Source organism: Lissotriton helveticus, chromosome 6, assembly GCF_964261635.1.
Source record: "Lissotriton helveticus chromosome 6, aLisHel1.1, whole genome shotgun sequence".
NCBI classification, from domain to species: domain Eukaryota; kingdom Metazoa; phylum Chordata; class Amphibia; order Caudata; family Salamandridae; genus Lissotriton; species Lissotriton helveticus.
The window spans coordinates 237,138,011-237,159,277 of record NC_136067.1 but is presented as its reverse complement, the minus strand read 5'-3'; the positions used below and the strand labels follow the sequence as shown (position 1 = coordinate 237,159,277).

Here is a 21,267-nt window from a genome sequence, read left to right as displayed (position 1 = left end):
CTTGTGTCTCAGGATATATGAGTCCTCGTTTAGCTGCTGCAAAATTAATGGCTTGTTGCTCCCACTGAGGTTTGAGCTTACCATCTCTGTAACATTATTCTTTAGCTTTACACCTCTCACAATTAGCCTATCTACTTTCAGGCATGACTGATCCTCCACAATGGGTCACAATGGAACATTCACTACTTAGTTGTGTTGACGGTCCTGAATTCCTCTATGGAACCTGTAACCCACGAACATCTTCTCCACACCCAGTGATGCAAGCTACATATCAAGCATGGCACTGAGCACGCCGTCTTATAAGGGTCTCTTATCGCTTGCACTCCAAAGCCCCACTTTGGGATACTGAGAGTATCCGAATGAAGGGTTGTGCGCTGGTCTGGAATTCTCTGCCTATTTCACTATAAAAAGAAGTTAATCTACTTAAATTCAGGAAGCTTCTAAAACATAGTTATACTAGTACACCACTACTGTGTCACCTCTGCTGGTATGCTCATTTAGGTGCCTAGACACCCCCGGGTATGTGAAGCGCTACATAAATTCTTCATTTAATTTCATTTTATTTAAATTGGATCAGTTGGAAAGGTGTCATGGCATTTACAATTACAGCATTGCTTCAGGCGATCCTTTGGTCCTTATCCCTGGGCGTTAAGATCTTCTCCGATATTGAATTATCTCCTTATTTGGGGATGGTACAAAGGAGTGATATTGGGACTTACATTCACAACCTCTACTCAAATCTCTCCGCAAAAAATGGCAGGAGCCCCTACACATTACTATTAAGGAAGATGTTTGGTCAGATATAATAGAAGACTTAGATAAGGGTATAAGGGGAAGCGCGTTTGAAATTTATATGATTGGTACTGGTCACCTTTGAAATTGCAATGATCAGGATTATTTTCACACTCCAGTGCTGGAGATGCTCAGTAGTTTGTTGTGACCTTCCTCATATAGTAAGCAAATGTCCTGCTATACAAAGTTTTGGGGCATAAGTAGGCAAAACCCATAGTGAAACAATTCTTCTTTGATTCCCATTCACCCCTTTCATCATCTTACTGGATGATCTTGGAACTTCCCCTGATATTACACGACCACAGCATCACCTCTTTCACACTGCACTCTCTAGAGACAAGATTTATATTTTCAGACAATGGAAGTCATCTAGTCCCATTTCACAAGAGGACTGGATGGTGACAATGATTCAGACGGCATCCCATGAACAGGAAATATATCGATTACATAAACAAGAGGAAACATTCCAACAAATATGGGCTCCTTAGCTTCATGACTCCTGAACGTTGTTCTTTTTCCTTGCTTCTGATTGTGCACGCGCCTTTCCCTTTCTTGCCTTTTCCCTTTCCTCCCTCCTTTTCTCTTTTCCCCTGTTGTTTCTTTTCTTAAGCTCTTTCTCACTTTGGACAAGGAAACGACAACCTTTCTTATTTATAATTACTTCTTCAGATACCGTGGACTAGGCCGTGGGCAGGGCAACTATTACCAGGACCATTGTAGAGTAAAATACATGAATCACTCAATACCTTTAATGATCAACTCCAAATTTGTTCCTCATATCCATGATCCACTCTACCTAATTTATTCTCTCAATATGAGTTATGAAAGCTGTGGGTTACTATGTATGCTATACGCAATATACCTTTCTTCTCTCATTTCCTCCTGCTCTTTTTGATCCTTTGTTTTCCATCCCTTTTTTCTATTTTCCTGTTTCCCTTTTACTCTATGTAACCTCTCTTTTTAATAGCACATTAATACTTATATTATTAGATGATAATTTTATGTCCAACATATTGTGCAGCATTTATATTTATATATTTGTATAATTGTCTTTTAAATTCTAATAAAGAAATATGAAAGAAAAAAAGTGTATGGTAAAGTTTCACTCAGTACTCCATAACTTTGCATGAAACCTTTCTTTTGAACCAACTTGAGGTTCAACATTCTGTTATAATATGGCAAACCTCCCCGTGATAATTTTCCTTAAACATTTAGACCTCAGAAGCACCATGCTTGAGAAAAATCTGATTTAGTAGTGCCCAAGCTAGTAGTAATAAAACCCTTGACTTCTGTTAAATATCATGTTAAGTACAAATTCTGGTCTTCAGGCTGGCTACTTCTCAGATTCTGTATTAATTATCATGCCTCTTTTATTCTTATATGGTGGCTAGTAAGGAAATACTAAATTATTATAAAAGCTTCAGGACGTCATCTTAACTATTTCCTGAAATGTATGATCAACTCTTACTGAGATTTCCATCCATTTATACATAGCGTTTATTTTATTTTTATTTATTTTGAAGGTTTTATATAGCGCGAATAAGACCCTTCTGGGTATCGGAGCGCATTACAGAGATAGAAAGCTGAACAAAATAACAAAATAACACTGTATGACATAATTATGTTCTGCTAAGCTAACATCCGTTACTAGGGTTAGATACATTGTTCATGTGAATTTATGAGTAGAGACTTTACTTCTTTCTTGAAAGAGACAATAGAAGGATTCAGTCTGGTTTCTGGGGGTAATGCATACCAGATCCTTGGAGCGATGGCAGCGAAGGCTCGGTTGTAGGTTTGCTTTTTGGCAAATCGTTGTCATTTCAGAAGAAGAGTGCTGGAACTTCGGGAGGATCTGTTACCACATGAGAGCACCAGGTTCTGGGCCAGTTACTCGGGTATTGTGATGAAGGGCTTTGGGAGTCATGTAGGTGATTTTTAGTTGAATTCTTGCTTCAAATAGTAGCCAATTGAGGGCTCTCAGGTCGGGTGAAATATGGCAGTTTTTGTTTGAGCCCATGATGAGTCTGGCCGCTGAGGTGAGTGAATCTCTTAGAGGGGCCGTTGTAGATCTAGGAAGTCCGCAGAGAGTTGCACTCCTGTAGTCTAGTTTGGGGATTACTAGTGCCTATACTACTAATTTGAAGTCATTTTTTAGGAAGGAAGGGTTTTAATTTTCTCAAAATGTTCATCTGTATGTTTGTTCCTTTAGTTGCGGCACTGATATATTTCTGCATGTTTAGATTCCTTTCAAGTGGTAAACCTAGCGATTTTCCTGAGTCAATAATATGAGGTTGGCAGTTGAGCGCTGTTAATTGCTTAATCCATTTTTCTATGACGGTTGTTTGGGTGGGTGGAGCGATTAGGAGGAATTCAGTCTTGAGGGTGTTCAGTTTCAGGTGGTTTTCCGTCAGCCAGATCTGTGTTTTCTGCAGATTTGAATTGAAAGATCTGACATCCTCCAGAGAGGAGACCTTCAAGTACAGTTGTGTATCATCTGCATACATGTGATAGTGGATGTTGGAGGAGTTGAGGATTTCGGTGAGCGGTTCCATGAATAGGTTGAAAAGTGTAGGTGAGAGGGAGGAGCCATGTGGGACTCCTAATGTGACTGGGATGCACATGGTTAAGGCATGATTGACCTTAAATCTTTGGTATCTGTTTTGGAGGAAAGAGTTGAACCAATTTAGTACAGATCCTGATAAGCCCATTCTATATTTCAGGAGGTCCAGGAGATTTTCATGTTTTACTGTGTCACATGCCAAAGATAGGGCGAGAAAGATTAGCAGGCAGGCTTCATTTTGATCCAGTATTTTTAGTGCATCATCCAATATGTGGGTCATCGTACACTCAGTGCTGTGCCTTGCTCGAAAACTGGATTAGTATTGGTTGAGCAGGTTGAAATGGTCAATGTGGTTACTCAGCTGGATGTGTACACATTTTTCTAGGAGTTTAGCCAGAGTTGAGATGTTGGAAATCGGGTGATAATTATTCAAGTCTGTGTGGTCAGCCGTTGGCATTTTTAGTATGGGGAACACCTGCCCAGATTTAAGATTTTCTGGAATAATGCTTTGAAGCAGAGGGCCATTGATAATCTTTGTCCATAGTGGCAGTATCAGAGGTATGAACTCTTTTAAGTGATTGGCTGGAAGAGGATCTATGAAGTGGTTAGAGGGGTTCAATGACATGAGCCTGTTTACGATTGCTTCTTCACTATATGTTTTGAAGGAGGACCATGCAGCACTATTTTTGATGGCAAACTTTGATGTGCATATGTTACAATTGTCTTAAGTATAAAAAGTGAGAGCATGGGATCAACATAACTTAAGTTTTTTTGTTTATTGTGAAAATCAGAAAATATAACCTGTTAAAGCCAGTGGACATCACTTTATCAGCAGAAAAAAGAAAAACAATTAGGTCATAATTTGTGGTAATATCGACCTTTCACTTGTTTACATATCACACAAAGCAAATCACACCAAATTAGATTTGAGATAAACTCTTGAGCCATGACATCAAATGGAATGTTTTGAAGTATAATTGGACATATTTTTCTTTTTTTTGCAGCAAATGTGACAATAACAGGCAACTCAACTATGTCAGAAAAAGACACTTTGAGCCTCGTGTGCAGTACTGATGTACCAACTTATGAAAGCATGACATGGCAAGTGGTAAGGAAGGCTGGAGGCTCGCCTAACCTTCAAGCATACTACAAAAACAACAATACAGTTCTTTATATGCCAAATGTGCTTCCGTATTGGGAAGGTGAGTAGATACAGTTAAAATTATGTTCTGCAGTTTCTTGCAATATGGCCCTAAGCTAAACCTTCCTTGTAATAAACAAAAATACTTGCAACAACCTTGGATGTCACTTGACTGACTCACAATTGGGACATCTTTTGACTATGCTTGCGAGGTATGCTAGAAGGAATGAATCAATGAACCAGAAGTTCGAAAGTATCCTTTAGAAATGAAGTAAATGAGAAGGGTTCTTTTTGTCATGTTAATTATGCTTAATGCTTTAGAGCAAAAAAAGTCATATTTTCTATGAGTTCTCAGATATCTTCCTCGTCAATTTTAGTACAACGTTTTGACATCCATAGTGAAACACACGCAGCAGTGAGTTAACTTTCTAGTAATCAATTGCAGACTCACCACAGAGTTTTAAATAACACTAACATTTTGTTTTTAAGACAAAGTGAAGCATTCCTGAACAGCAATTTGATGGACCAGGAGCTGTTGAAGAGAACTCTGCAGTAAATGATATTTGTGATGTTAATGCAAGCTTGAAAAAGCATGTTATGTGAGGGGAGGTGTGAATTTGTAGTATTTGGAGACATAATTTTTTTTAGGGCCCCAGGCTGGAGGCCGACTTCCCAATTCCTAATGGTCTACAACTAAGCTTGCATGGTACTGCAGTAATCCCTTGCCTTGATTGTCATGTTGAACTTTCCTATACTGTTACGGTATATGTTGCAGAAATAGACCCATGTAATTGAAATTTAATTTGTGGACGGCAGCTCGTATTGTGCCATCCACTAGTGAAACAAAGGAAAACATGGGTTTAAGCCTACCATTGTAGCCAGATCTGCAGTTTGACCCTGCAGCCTGACCCGTCAAAATAACCCTTTTGAGAAGGGAACCCCTTCCATTTAAATATTAATAAGCACCCTACCATGTAGCACCCAAGGTAGGGTGCATTGTATGTAAAAGTGGGACATACATACATTTCATATTACCTTGTCACTGAAGTTAGAAGTCCTCAAAAGTTGTTTTCACTCTGGGAAGCCCTGGCTGTCTTATGAGGAATCTAAAGTATAGATTACAATTTTTGTTATTCTGTTATCGGGTTTGGGACCAGCTAGAAAATGATTCAACAACTGTTGCTTATCTTCCCCTTGCAGAAAGAACAGTTAGGAATGTGCTCAGGAACTTCATTAAAAAAGCTACCTCTTCAGCAGTAAATGACACCTGAGGAATGGCAGTCCTTGTTCCCCAGGTCGCCAGCAGGCTCAGAGTCTAGCAAGAGGGAAGTATCCCAGGACCAGTTTTATGTGACAGAAATGGAGGGGATTGCTCAATCCTCTGAGCGGACACAAAGGTTCTGCACAAGGGAGAAAAGGTCTCCCCATCTTGGATTTTAGAAAACAGGTGAACTGTGGGGTTACTTGCAGCTGGGCAAACAGGAACTGTTGGAAAATTAGGTAGGGTTGCCACAAAAAACATTTACTCCCATTACTTAAAGAGGAAGCAGGTGCCCCTTGCCCCCACTCACTAGCTAGGGCGCACCATAAATGTGGCACCTAAAGGCACCCTCCTCACAATACTTTCTGAGCTGTGAAACAGAAAGAGGACTGCACCTTCTGTTTGAGACCAGGGTGGAGACTTGAATGGCTGGACCTAATCTCGTTTCCAGCTTTACATTTGGCAGCAGAGGATTACATTGACTACACATCCAATAGAGTATAGGGAAGTACAGAAAAAAGCATATAATAGTTGTGGAGGAACTATGTGTATGTAGGTGCTACATCAGGCCGTACCTTTGCTACCTACAGACTGCAACAAGAGTATGGTCAGATACCTTGCTTAATTCCGCCCCATCTCATTCCTCCCTTTTCCTGCCAAAGTCATCGAGAAGACCGTCAACAAACAACTCTCCACCTTCCTCGAGACAAACGGATCCCTCGACCCCTCGCAGTCTGGTTTTCGGGCAAACCACAGCACCGAGACCGCCCTCATCGCAGCCACCGACGACATCAGGGCCCTGTTCGACAACGGGGAAAAAGCTGCCCTCATCCTCCTGGACCTCTCACCAGCCTTCGACACCGTATGCCACCGCACACTTATACAGTGCCTCAGCAACACCGGAATCCAAGGGAAGACCCTGGAGTAGATCATCTCGTTCCTCTCCAGAAGAACCCAGAGAGTCCGCCTCCCCCCCTTCCGATCCACGGCCTCTGAAGTCATCTGCGGCGTACCTCAAGAATCCTCGATCAGCCCCACCCTCTTCAACGTCTACATGAGCCCCCTCGCAACCATCGCATGCCAACACAACCTAAACATCATTTCCTACGCTGACGACACCCAGCTGATCCTCTCCCTCACCAACGACCCCGCCACCGCCAGAGCCAGCCTCCAGGAAGGAATGAAAGACGTCACGGAGTGGATGAAGATCAGCCACCTGAAACTGAACCCAGACAAGATGGAAGTTCTCATCCTGGGATCATCCCCCTCTGCCTGGGACAATTCCTGGTGGCCCCCTACACTGGGCACTGCCCCCAAGCCCACGGACCATGCACGCAACCTGGGCCTCATCCTGGACTCCTCCCTCACGATGTCCAAACAGGTCAACACCGTATCGTCATCCTGCTTCAACACCCTGCGCATGCTCCGAAAGATCTTCCGGTGTATCCCCACCGAAACCAGAAAGAAGGTCACCCATGCCCTCATCACCAGCCGACTGGACTACGGGAACACCCTCTACGCTGGAACCACAGCCAAACTACAGAAAAGACTCCAGCGCATACAGAACGCCTCGGCACGACTCATCCTGAACATCCCCCGCCACAGCCACATCTCTGCCCACCTGAGAGACCTGCACTGGCTCCCCGTCAGCAAGAGAATCATGTTCAGACTCCTCACCCACGCACACAAGGCTCTCCACTACATGGGCCCCAAATACCTCAACAATCGCCTCACACTCTACACACCCACCTGCCAGCTCCGTTCCTCCAGCCTCGCCCTCGCCACCGTCCCACGAATTCACAGAGCCACCGCCGGAGGAAGATCCTTCTCCTACCTGGCAGCCAAGACATGGAACTCCCTCTCCACCCACCTATGGCTGACCAAGGACCATCTCTCCTTCAGAAAACAACTCAAGACCTGGCTATTCGAGCTGTAGCAAACCCCTCCCAGCGCCTTGAGACCCTAAAGGGTGAGTAGCGCGCTCTACAAATTTGATTGATTGATTGATTGAATGAGTACTGTCCTTTTTTTTTCCATATTTCAGCCACATTATTTTACCAATCTCATATTGTTACCCCTATCTTCTTTCCCCAGATTGGCCACTCTATTCAAACTTTTCTTCATTTTTGTTTTCTTGTAAAATAATATGCAACCATGCTAAATTGATTCTCTTGTTCTCCCTCTAGACAGAGGTTGATAAAAACAGAACATCACCTGTACTCTACTCCTTTTATTTATAAATACCAGGTTTACCCCCAGGTTGGAGCTTCTTCTCAGCAACAAATGCATTTCATTGGGTCCTCTGTGGGAAGGTATCTAAACTTGTGGAACTAGTTGGGGGATACCGCCTGCACTCTTGTCCCACTGGAGGATACTAAGCTCTGAAAAAAGAAATGAAGGGCCTGATTTGTATTTTAGCAGAAAAATCAAGAGAGGACCCCTATTTAATCCATTCAGGGACAGGGGAAAGATATGTAACAAATGACAAGGCTCCCTATGTGTTGAGAGTGTGAAATCTCTGGTTGACAGTTTCCAACAACCTAGCCACCTTACAGTACAAAACCACTATGAAGTTACATACAGCAAAAATCAAACATTCATAAAAGGATATATATTCAGTACATTTTATTAAGTACAACACATATTTAAAAAAGAAAAACACAATTGTTTAGGCAATAAAAAGACACAGTTGTCTAGGCAAAGTAAAGTTAAAATTAGGACATTTGACAATATCCATACAGTTAAAACATAGCAAAGTGCCAAGTACAATAATCACAGATGGTAGTTAATCACAGTACTTGTCCCAACTAATTGATTATACAAGTGAGATATTTGTGCAGAAAAACTTGTCGACGCAGCGTTTCGGTTTAGTTGCAATTTTTACACCTTCTTCAGGACTGTTTCTCAATGGGTAGTTTTATCTTTAAATCCCGTTATATTAGGTTCCGAAGGCAGGTTTGATGATGTGCACTTCTTGGGATGTGTACTGAAATCAGCTACTATCATCCGAGTGTTACCGACATATTTAGGTCGTGGTTATGCTATCAATATAGCGCCAAGGGAGCCACCGTTTCTAATTTTGGTAGTTGCAAAGTAAAATCAATTAAAAACAATCAGAATCCTAAGCCCACGTAGCCTTGATTGTGATACTGCTTATCTGCAACGGCATGAAGTACCATCCAGTATTTTTCGCGCCAGAGGGAGCAGGGAGGCCGCTATTTTATATCACGACATACTGAAAAGAAATAGAGTCCATAGTACAATTAAGAAGTACTTCATGCCGTTGCAGATAAGCAGTATCACAATCAAGGCTACGTGGGCTTAGGATTCTGATTGTTTTTAATTGATTTCAGAAAAATGTTGTTACTAGCTCAAATGGATGAAAATCATACTGCCTTAGTCCCCAAAGGGGCACTCCTGTTCAATTCTTAGTTTGCAATTTTAGTAAGCTAGAAATGCCTTCTTTACAGAAGGGTACAGCAGGAAGGAAATGTAACTGTCTTTGCTACCTTCCAATATGGATCCGCACAAGGTCATCTCACCATGCTTGTATGCTTAGACCATGCAGGTAGGAAAATTGAAAATGTCCTTCTTTGCTTTATTGGAGTAAACAGAAATAACAAAGTATTCAAGATAAAACATGACGATTGGGCATACAGTTGTTAGAACGCTTTCAATCAATTAGTTAAGCTTCACGTTAGCATAGAGTTAGGTCTGTCTTCAATGTTACATTTATATTTCACAGAAAAAGCACTGCCACACGATGTAGCACCCAAAGATTGCAACAAGATCCCCACAGGGGGCTCAAAGGATCGCAGATTAATAGTTCATCGCTTGATTGGGGGTACAGTGCGGTAGCTGCACATGTTGGTGGAAACTTAGCTGATGACATTGGACATTGCCAGCACTGTACCAGTATATTAATGGCTTTGATTCTGCAGGTATAAACCACTCATTTGGACAGAGAACTCACCAAGTTGCTGCTGTTGAACAAATGTCTAAACATAGTTAATTTACCCTTTCATGGAACCTAAAATCCAGCCGGTGTACATTTTCTCATCTCAATTTTTATATAAATCCCTATTTTTATGTAATAAAGATACCAAGGAACACGCCTTAAAAGGTCTTGTCAATATATGACAAGGTCTTTTCAATATATAACAATATATCTGCAAATTAAATTGATTTTTAAGTTTGACGCCTCTGAACAATATAACACCTGAATCCATCCTTTTTTTTTGTTTCAGGCACCTACACCTGCACAGTGTCTCAAAGAATATCAAGTAGCAGCAACAGCACTGTCGTTAAGATTTTGCCGCTGCCTTCAAAATCACAACTCACAACAAATATTGTGGATGGAATATACACCTGCCCATCAACCGTGCCCCTACAATGTTGTACAACAGACTCAAACAAATACAGTTTTCAATTTAAAGTCCAAGGCTCATCAACAGCAAGTAAGTGCAGCATATTGATAAGATGCTCTTTGTAGAACTGTGGACAGCTTTTTCTTTGTATGCCGTACAAACAACCGCACTTTTTTTAGAATATACTTGGGTTCAGTGCTTATCTTTTTGATTTTAACTTTTTGGAGGGAAGACATGTTTTGCTGTACATTATTGATAAACATCAACAATGCGCTGCTGAAAATGCTGTTACAATTTCTAATTAAACTATACCCTTCTGTAATATAGCAAACATGGCCTGCCAACATGTTTATCGTATTTTAATAACGATAGTTACGCAATGTCTTGAAATTCTCAATTTACCCACTCATCTGCAACGCCCTGTTTATATGCCATTTTGTTGGACGTCTTATTTAAGAGCTATTTAATTAAAACAAGGCAAATATTCCATATTTGAAGTTTTTACATAATGTGTTTGCATACACCAATTTAGCAGCATGTGAGAAAAGACAGATGTTAAGGCTTTAGGACCACATGTATATGGCTATTTTGCTTTCGCAGCCAGGAAGGTTTGCAGAATCGGCCAGTTTGCAAACGCAAAAATGCTTATCCCATGTAATAAACCCTATTTTGCGATTCAATAACCTGTTACTGAATCGCAGCATCGGTTTGTGATTCCTTATTTGAAAGGGGTGTGTTTAGGGCTTCCCTGCCAAATACCGAATTGCAGCGGTATGTATGAATGTTCTGTGACCGTGAATACCGTCACAAAACATTCGCATTTCGCAACTTCAAGTTGGTGGCAACCCATTTGCCAATAGGAAGGGGTCCCCAAAGGACCCCTTCCCCTTTGGGAATGGTGACAAAAAGTGTTTTAAGAGCAGGCAGAACACTTTTCATTCTTTTCTTTTAAACGCAACCCATTTTCCTTTAAGGAAAACAGTATGTTTTTAAAAAAAATTAATAAATTAATGCTTTATTGAAAAACAATCACGGACATGGTGGTCTGCTGGCCCTAGCAGGCCACCATGCCTGTGATTGCAGCGAATCCTAGGGTGTCGCACATTACGATGTACCTCATTAATGTTAATGTGTTAGGTCGATTTGTAACCCCAAAGGAATCGCTAAATGCAACTCTGGGTTTCATACATTTGTAATAGTGATTAACTAATTGCGATTCGCAGAAAATCGCACTTAGGTAATCTCAATTACAAATGTTGATACATGTGACTCTTGGAGTGTACCTATTTAATGCAAAAGAAAACTTTCAAGTATTAGACACAATCACTCACACATACAAAACTACTAACATTTGAACCAAGATTTTATTAATATTGTGAAAATACAGTGAGGTTCATTTTAAGTTATTCATCTAGCCCTGTAGCACATCCCCTTTCCAGAGATCTATGCAGAGGGAGTGAGACAAATGCAAGTAGTAGATAGAGATCATATTAACCATAAGGTTGAAGTCACAGATTACCTAGTCCCTTCCATTCTAAACCTCACTAGTCTACTTCTGTTTCAGCAGAGTCTTATCAAAAGTGACTTTGACATTTAGGAAAGAGGACAACTACTTTCTTGCTTTTACTATGTCGGCAGTGTCTATAACCGCTCCCTGTAGTTTTATTGACGTCAATACCCTGACCACCAGTAAATGTGATACGGGGAAGTGGTTTAGTATCAACTGTATTTTGTATGTTAAGCTGTGGGGAGCCCCAATGTTACTGATGTTCTATTGATGTTTTCTGTGGACATACCAATCTAAGGGCCCGATGTAGGTGGGAAATACCGGTCGGAAACGGCCGAATTCGGCCGTTTCCGACCGGTATTTGGCATCTTGAGATGTAGGGGGCTATATTTTACAGAATCGGTAAATTTACCAATTCGGTAAAATGCCGAATCAGTAATTTTACCGAATCGGAAAATTCCTGATGTAGGTAGCGCTGTTTCCAGTGCTACAGGCCTTTTAGATTCGGTATTTTACCACCCAATCCAATTGGGTGGTGAAATACCGAATCCAGGTGTGCATGCACATCTGTGCATGCACACCTGTGCCATGTGGCACACAGACATGCCCTTAGGGCATGTCTGTGTGCCACATGGCACACATGCCCGTCTTTGGGGTGCTAGAATGTGTCAAAGTGACACCCCCTGCACCCTTGCAAAATTCGGTATTTACCAATTCGGTAAATACCGAATCGGTAATGCCCGTTGATTCCTATGGGCTTCAATGCCCATAGGAATCAATGGGCATTACCGATTCGGTATTTACCGAATCGGTAAATACCGAATCCTTCCGATTCGGTAATTGAAAAAATACAATTACCTACATCTGCCCTGCTCTTTTTTACCACTTCTTAAATACCGATTCGGTATGAATCGGTATTTAAGAAGTGGTAAAAAAGATTTTCCTACATCGGGCCCTTAGTCCACAGTAATTCATGATTTATTTTATTTTTGCCCTTTCATAAGGTGCGAACTCAGCCCAAGGGCACTGGAGCGCTTCAAATGAGCACCAGTTACGGTTCACAGGGTGATATTAATTTCTTTAGGCACAATGAGATTAAGTGATTTGATCAGGCCCACAGGATGTTGAGTCCATGCTGGACTGGAACTAGTCCTGCAGTTCCAAAGTCAGCAGCTCTGGTCATAATGCCACATTCTCTCCATCTGAAGAATGAGCTATGTAATGATCCTTTGCCATGACTCATGTTTCATATATTTACCCTGTATTTTCTAGGAGTGTCAGTCACACCAGTAGGCCCCCCCAGGGGCCAGCAGGTTTTAGGAGACAGTAAATTGGGAGGCTACCTGCTTAAATGCCACTCAGTCCTCCCCTACCTCCCCTCAATTCCCTCTTCCTTATTCCACTCCTGCTATGTTTTTCACATTGCTCTTCCCCTTCTCCTCACCTCCCACCTCTACCACCTAAACTGTGCTATGCCTGTGCGAGCTCCTCCTTCGCCACCCCACCACACCACCTGTGTCAAGCCATCCACTCTTCTCCTGCTCCGGTTTACCACTCCTGCTTCCTACTTCTTTCACCCCAAATTAACTCACTTCTCTTACTCTTCTTCTGGCTCCATTGTATCTATCAAATTCCTTCCTCTTCTCCTACAGTTTCGAGGATCCCCACCGTTCCTTTGAATGCCATGTTTCAGTGTAATTCTAGTTCGGTCAGGGTAACATATGAGATCTGCATCTCTTGGTTGTTGTTCAATGTAAAGCGCTCTGACACTCTCTGTAATATCACTGTATTACATTTTAAAATGAAATAAAACAATAATTAGTTCCTCACCTTATCTGTGGTTTGGATGATAGCATTTTGTAGTTTCCAGAGAGCCAGACTAAATAAGCTGATGTCAGAGAGATTGTAACCCTATTCTCTTGACGACTTAGTCAGATATGTAGACCTAACCCTGTAACTTCTCAGTCTTGTCTTTACTGCCAGAATCCTTACTTAAGCACTTCTCTCCTTAGATACACATTGGTTTGCCCCTGAAACATTAGCCTCAGTCAAACTTGATTAGGTGCAGAGTATTCGCCAAGCCCCAGACAATCCTAACTCAGTTCAACCTACTTGACCAGTGGCAATTTGTTAACCTGTATCTATAATGATCACGGTCCAATTCGACATGGCACATTTCATGTGTTGAAATAACAAGGTGCCATCTAGTGCAGCCCTTAACAGTGCTGACATGTTTATTTCTGAGAGACTGTACTGCAAACCAAAGTTGCTCCAGAAGTGCATGGCATTAAGATCGATGTATAGGCTTACAAACTGTTACATGATCACAAATGGTGGAGGCGTGGGGTGAGAACCAACAGTGTAGTGTCCAGAATGGTATCACTGCCCGTACATTGATAGGTCAAAGCCAAAAATACAACATGCTACTCCAAAAATACCGGGAGGAAGAAGGCTAGATTAGCCATATAGGACAGAGGAAAAACTCTTGGTAGGCTGAGGACCTATTAGATGCTTGTCATAACTAAATGCATCCTCCCCAGAGTTCTAAGTTCCTGCTGCTCAGCCAGTGTGTGAGGTCATGTAGAATGTTGAGAGTGTTCGTGGGATTGAGGGGCAGTTGAAGATGTGGGCTGAGCAGCATGGATGCTGCTCCTGGTCGGCTTAGCTATCTACGTACCTACTTGTAACTAAGATCTAATATACCTTCCTATAACCTACACTACAGCCACCGGATTTCTTTTACAACAATGTTTTTAGGGATGGACAGATGAGGGACAATCAGCAGCCAGGGTGGCACACAGGACTGAGGGCATACACTCAATTTTCTATTAGAAAGGTATGTAATTCTTCCTCACCTCAAAGTCCTTCTGAAGATGGTCTGACTCATGAGTCCCAGGATAGTCTGCTCTACAAATCTGCATAACATACTATAACAAGGGCACGAGTTTAACAACTGCAGGGCTTTAGCTGTCAACAGTGTAGCTGGTGCTGTGCTGCCAGGGCCCAGGGTTTTAGGGCTCCACTGCATCCAAATTGTATCTGATTTGTACTACCACATCGTAGGTTGAGTCACTGTTCTCCTTGTCAGCGTTAGGGCCATCGCACTCTTCATACCACACTGTGCAAGAATACAAACCAGGCTGAAAGACAAAAGTCGACAAAGAACAAAGAAAGGAGGCAGGTCAAACAGGCAGGAGTGAAACCAAGAATAGAGAGAGGAAGGGAGGCAGCAGGTCTACAAAAACATTCCTCTCCCATTATATTCTTTACTTCATACATCTTGTGAAAGTGAATGATTGACGTATTTACCTTACATTTCAGCTTAAATCTACTATTTTATGGTGTTTGCCAGATTTGCGAAACCCATCTTGTGATATTTACTCCTCTTGAAATCTCACTTATTCGAAATTAGAAAATACTCATACTAAAGTTACACAAAACCTTTGTAACATACACTGAAGTAACCAATACATTATTTTGTTTTGTATATGCATAAATGAAACATATTCACCTTTTTGGATCGTGTGTAAATTATGCATAATTGTACTGTTTTTATGAAATTAGGAGTATGCTATGGAAATCTTTGTGAATTCGGAATTTTGTGTATACAATTGACTTTAAAACTCTGCTTCGATTCTCACTTGGCTGCCTTGACCTTAATAGGAGGAACATGTTATCAGTGTCCTTTCCCCAGCTCCATGGCTCAGATAGGCCTTCATAGTTGAAAGACAGGGGAAGTGACTTATGCACATTTTCATTTAACCAGCTGATACTAACAAGGGCAATATATGTCTCTGTTTGTCTACAGTAAATGCATCTTTACAAGAACTACAGTGCTATGAAACTGTCTACAACTACAATAGTTGTGAAAACGACAAGACTGCCATTGACTGCATTGCATCTAACAGTCTAAATTCCATCAACAAAACTATAATCCTGAGGCCACTAAAAGGTAGGAAATATTACATTTGCAGGTGCATCGGATGCAAACTTTAGTAATGCAAATTGTATTACCTTGAGTGTTTGTAATCACATCATATACTCTGTTATATTAAACACAACTCAGAAATTAAGAATTAAGGGTTGCATTGTAGTTATGGCGTGAAGACTTGGGGCCCGATGTAGGTAAAATAGATTTACCGATTTTTAATTACCGAATCATACCGATTCGGTAATTAAAAATCGGTAAATCTAAGGGGTGGAGATGTAGGAACATCCAGATGTTCCTTTTACCGAATCGGTAAATATCTGTATTTACCGATTCGGTAAATACCGACCGGTAATGCCCCATTCATTCCTATGGGCTTTGAAGCCCATAGGAATGAATGGGGCATTACCGGTCGGTATTTACCGAATCGGTAAATACCGATTTTGACAAGGGTGCAGGGGGTGTCACTTTGACACCCTCTAGCACCCCCAAAAAAGATTCGGGGGCCATGTGGCAGGCATACCTGCCCTAAGGGCAGGTCTGCCTGTCATATGGCACAGGTGTGCATGCACACATGTGCATGCACACCTGAATCGGTATTTTACCATCAAATATATTTGATGGTAAAATACCGAATCGGTAAGGGTTGTGGGACTCAGAAGAGTCCCACCTACATAGCAAAAATACCGAATAGGTATGAATACCGATTCGGTATTTTACAGATTCGGTAAATTTACCGATCGGTAAATTTACCGAATCTGTAAAATTCTGGGCCCTACATACCAAATCTTATTTACCGGTCGGTAACGGCCGAAAATACCGATTTTCGGCCGTTACCGACCGACCTACATCTGGCCCCAAATGTCTGCATAAACCACAAAAATAAAATTATAAATTAAACTGGATTTTAATGTTAAATTAAAAAAGAGCAGTTATTTCATATTATACTGCACGTTACATCTTTTGCACTGATTGCGAGGATTGTGGGCTTAGGTGCATAGATACCGAGGGGCATGTTTACAATAAAGTGGCGAAGCTTGTCGTTAAGCTAAGAAGACTAACGACACGACGCAGGGCTGAACCATATTTACTAGAATATGGTGCAGCCCTGCGTTCCCGCCTGCGCTAACTTTAGCTGCTAGCCTTAACATGCATGCATGCTCAATAGTAGAAGAGTGCCTGTGTTGAGGGGAAGATTGTTTATGTGCAAGAAGGTCCCCCTTCTTGCCCATAAACAATCTTTAAATGCCGTTTTGTAACTTCTATGTGTGCTGCTCCATGTAGCACACATAGAAGTTGCAAAATGGCATTTATTAAAAAAGAAAGTGACGTTGTGTGTGGCAATAGTGGATTGTAAATATGCCCCCAAATGTCTGGAATGTATAATTTGGGCCTTTGTCTCCACACCTGTATCCACCTACTAGATGTTATTTCCCATGGAATGGGAAATAACTGTGGAGACGCATTTGTCCTTGCAGAATTGCACACAGAATAGGGATTAAGATTAATGTTCTCATTTGCCACCTGCTCTAATTGGGTGGCACTTGTGAGGGGAGAGACGTATTGGTTGGCCGCCACCGAATAAGGTATGATGTAGCTGTGCAAGGGGGAGCATTGCAAGTTTATAAGGGAGTTAGGAAAGGGCTGGAGATAGAGGCTGGACTGCTTTTCTTAAACAATTTTACCGGTTAGACGGAGCAGTACCTCATCTGGGCATATCGCTCTATCTAGTTCGTAATTTTATCAGTGTTTAAAACCACAGTGTAAAACTTGTATCCACTGGAAATGTGAATAGGTTGAGATTTTATGGGTGTCAATCTGTCTGCCTGTAAATTATAGCAAACTTTTTTTGTTTTGCGATTAGGTTCATGTAACGTTGATCTGCAGGGTAAGCCCATATTCCCAGAGGCAAGCACAAAAGTACTTTTCTGATTCCTGTATGCGATGTAGCAAGCATTTCTTTTAGAAAAGCGTTTATTGTAAATTGCACTGAAGAGGATGTTACAATTAATGGTGAATGCTCACACGAAAAGTGGAAAAACTGTTATTTTCTCTATTAAGTGATGCCTGCTAATGAATAGTTATGCACTTAGAGACCTGAATTTTCTCCATCCTTGTGGAGGAGGAAATTCCACTAGATTTAAAATACTTTCCAAAAGATGGAAATGTCGCTATCCCCATCCAACTGTTGTCTGTGGGATCAACTTAAATGCAAAGAAAATGGTAACTTTGTATAGATAAGCAAGTTTGTTAAAACACAGAACATTGATACATTGTGCTGGTTACGAGTCTTTAAAGGAAGGCAGGCTGCTATCTTGATGTGAGCTGAGGTTGGGCTCCCACATAGCCAAAATAATTTAATTCGTATTATCTAAACCGGTTTCTGTAGGAATCCTGGGTTCCTTCCAGGTAAATTGGCATATTTTGCTAAGCCTTAAATAGAGAAAAATACATATGAAACATGTACAACATCACATTAACAACAACATATTTAAGAGATAAATAAGATACAAATCCTAAAACAATTTCATTTAAAATGTCCCCTGAGTTCCCAACTGTAGATATCTGGTGTCCTGGCTTTTGAATTGTATAACCCCCAACCTCATGTTAAACCAGCATGTGGATGAAGGCCTAGACCTGTTTCTTGACATGACTATGGCCCAGGACCTGGGGGGGTGCACCAAGTGCGCGCTCTGTATGAAAGTAAATTAATGTTCCTGTCATGGGTTCAAGCATGCAGCGCGATGGTGGCAGCTTAACATGTTTTAGCAATCCTACTGTGCCAAGACCTTTATTATCTGTACCACAGGAGTCGCACCCTACCAGCCCACTTGTGTACAATTCTGCTGCTACAGGTGAACCTAGATCCTTGCACAAACTTCCCAGGTGCATTTATGTGTGTGTGTGGTCTGCATGGTGAACATGTCATGTAGTGTGTGTAAAGCAGAAGGAATGAGGTTTGTTGGTTCCATTTTGGCAGTAAGCACTGGACGTGTCCCAGAAGGAGCAGGGTCAAGACTGATTTGCATATGACTGTGTCCAAACGGGTGGCATTGTAAGCAAAAGAACAATGGATTTAATCTAGGTCTTTTGACTGGGGTGAATGTTTGATCTGTTCAGCATTCTGTCCATCATTTGTTTGTGCTGAAGGTTTCACCTTAAGTGGGATGGATATGCCCAGATGTGGGTGCCTTGCTCGCTGTGCCACTGGATTTAAGCCTGGCTAATGAGGGTGATATCCTGAAACTGATCCTAGTATGCTTGTTTCCAGTCCAGACAGGACCTGGCTTGGCAGTTCAGGCTGGACTGTTAACAGTAAGAGAAGGGTCCAAACTGGGGTGGTGTGGTGAGTAAAATAACAATGGATCTAACCCAGATCTCTTCACTGGGGTGAATGTTTGATTTGTTCACTATTCTGGCAATTGTTTGTTTGTGCAGCACTTTTAGAAAGAGGGCATTTTTCTGCTCTAACGTTTGAGTGCCTGCTGCCTGTCTCCAGTAGACCTCTGGGGTGGGTGACAGCTCGGAGTTGTTCATTCCCTCTAGACAGCTACACACAAAGGGAGCTTTGGTGTGACTGATGGGCCATCCACATCAAGATGGGTCATTCTACGCAGCCTTGGAGGGAGGAGCTAGGCACAGGCTCACACTTATACCTGAGTAGGTTGTGTCCTGTCCTCACAAAAAGGACTGCCTAACCCTCCATAGTGAATCTGGAGCCGGGCCAGGAAGGGGAGACCTCTGTGTACTTCAAAGCCCCTCTTTGAAATCTCCCCCTCTTCAATGGCACAACTCGGTGTAAGTACTGGACCTCTGGCACCACAATGCAACTGTCGTCTCTTCTGTGTATAACTTAAATACAAAGAAAATGCCAACTTTTTATAGATAAACACGTTTGCTAAAACACATAGCATTGATAAATTGTGCTGGTTTCTAGTCTTTAAAGTAAGGCAGGCTTCTGTCTTGATGTGAGCTGATGTTGGGCTCCAACTTAACCAAAATAAAGAAATTCCTATTAGCTAAACTAGTTTCTGTAGGAATCCTCAGTTCCATTCAGGCAGAATGGCATAGGTTGTAAAGACAAATACACATGATACGTTTACAATATCACCTTAACAACAACATATTTAAAAAATAAATAAGATACAAATCCCAAAACAATTTCATTTATAATTTCCCCCGAGTTCCCAAATGTAGATGGCTGGTATCCTGGCTTTTGAATTGAATGACCACCAACCTCATGTTAAACCAGCATGTGGATGAGGCCTAGACTTGTTTCTTGAAAATACTGTGGTCCTGGACCTTGAGGGGTGCACCAAGTGTACGCTCTGTATGCTGCTTGACAACTACACTGGAAGAACAGCTTTTCTGCTGTGTTGACCCGCCTGCTGCCCTCCTTGTCTGGGTGAGAAGGAGTGGACTTGCACCACTTAAACCCAGAAAAATTACAAGGGTTTGTCAGCTTTCCTCTTCTTCTAAAGTGTCAGGGACATCTAAGACTTCCAACCACCCAGCTACAGCACCTGGACTCTGCCCACTGTGAGTTTAGCCCTGCCAAGTGTTGCCAATCCAATCCTGGGCCCTTGAAAGTGCTTATAAAGTTCTGCTCCAGGAGAAACCCACACATTAATGCATTGCGCTGCTCGGAACCAGCACACCTCCATCGACTGCGATGCATCGCCGCTTCTGCAGTGATTGAGGAATTGCATTGCCAATGGCACAGCGCATCATCTCCATTCCCGATGCTTCTCCGACTTTATGCGGCTCGGAGCGGCTGTATGTCGTTACTACGCATACTTTTAAAACGCATGCCTTTACCACGCAACTTTTACAACGCAAGTCGTTACAACGACTTGCGTTGGGGGGCGCTGAATAGTGAATAGTTTAATTTACTATTCCAACTCCAGTCCCCGTGGATAGTAGGGAAGGTTTTGGATAGTAAATTAAACTATTCCCTATCCTACAGCACCCCCCAGCGCATGTCGTTGTAACGACTTGCGTTGTAAAAGTTCCGTGGTAAAGGTAGTGCGTGGTAAAAGTTGCGTTGTAAAAGCGGTTTACCCTCGGAGCCTATGCATTGCTTACATCCTAAGGATTGACGCCGACACATTGTCTCCTTTTCTCCTTGTATCTCGTCCTCGATTTTGGCACAACCATGAACCAAGGTATTGTTTCAGTGGGCCAAGGTCGGTCCTTGCATCCAACCCACCCTCCATTGCAGTTGGCCTAAGCTTTTGAATTTGTCATGGCTCAGCACAACTAGATAGCCCCGGTTTGTGCTTTATACTATTGCTTAGAGCTTTGAGAAGAGACAGGGAACAACCCATCAGTCAAAGTTTTCTTTACACTTACTCTTTTCTTCTGGTGTGGATCAGGTGAAACTGCACTTTGCCTGTACCCGCGGCCCTCCAACTCAGATCTGACATGCAACGCACCAAAGTTGTGGGTGCTGTGGCACCCCTTTGTGCAGCCATGGAGGAGATCATGGCCTCTGGTCTCTCCAGATCCCTTATCTGCAATACAGCTACAGGCTTTATGCCTGACAAGCTAGACCTGATACTGGTGGAGATACACAACTCACATTTTACCTCGGAACTCAAAATAGATTTACTGGTGCTGAACTTGTGGGTCCTTAAAGATGACCAGCGAAAACTGAGGGACAGGGTGTACCAGCAATCCACTACGGTACGGGGCCTTATCCCAAAGCTGGA

At 42.1% G+C, this 21,267-nt stretch overlaps 1 protein-coding gene across 1 annotated transcript in view; it reads left to right on the top strand.

Moving 5' to 3' along the window:
- Positions 1-21,267, top strand: part of LOC144762471 (adhesion G protein-coupled receptor F5-like) — a 937,058-nt gene that overhangs the window by 525,219 nt on the left and 390,572 nt on the right. Inside the window, exons 15-17 of the mRNA XM_078647684.1 lie at positions 4,357-4,554; positions 10,002-10,211; positions 15,437-15,580. Of these exons, the coding sequence (XP_078503810.1) occupies positions 4,357-4,554; positions 10,002-10,211; positions 15,437-15,580 (552 nt within the window). The remainder of the gene's footprint in view (positions 1-4,356; positions 4,555-10,001; positions 10,212-15,436; positions 15,581-21,267) is intronic.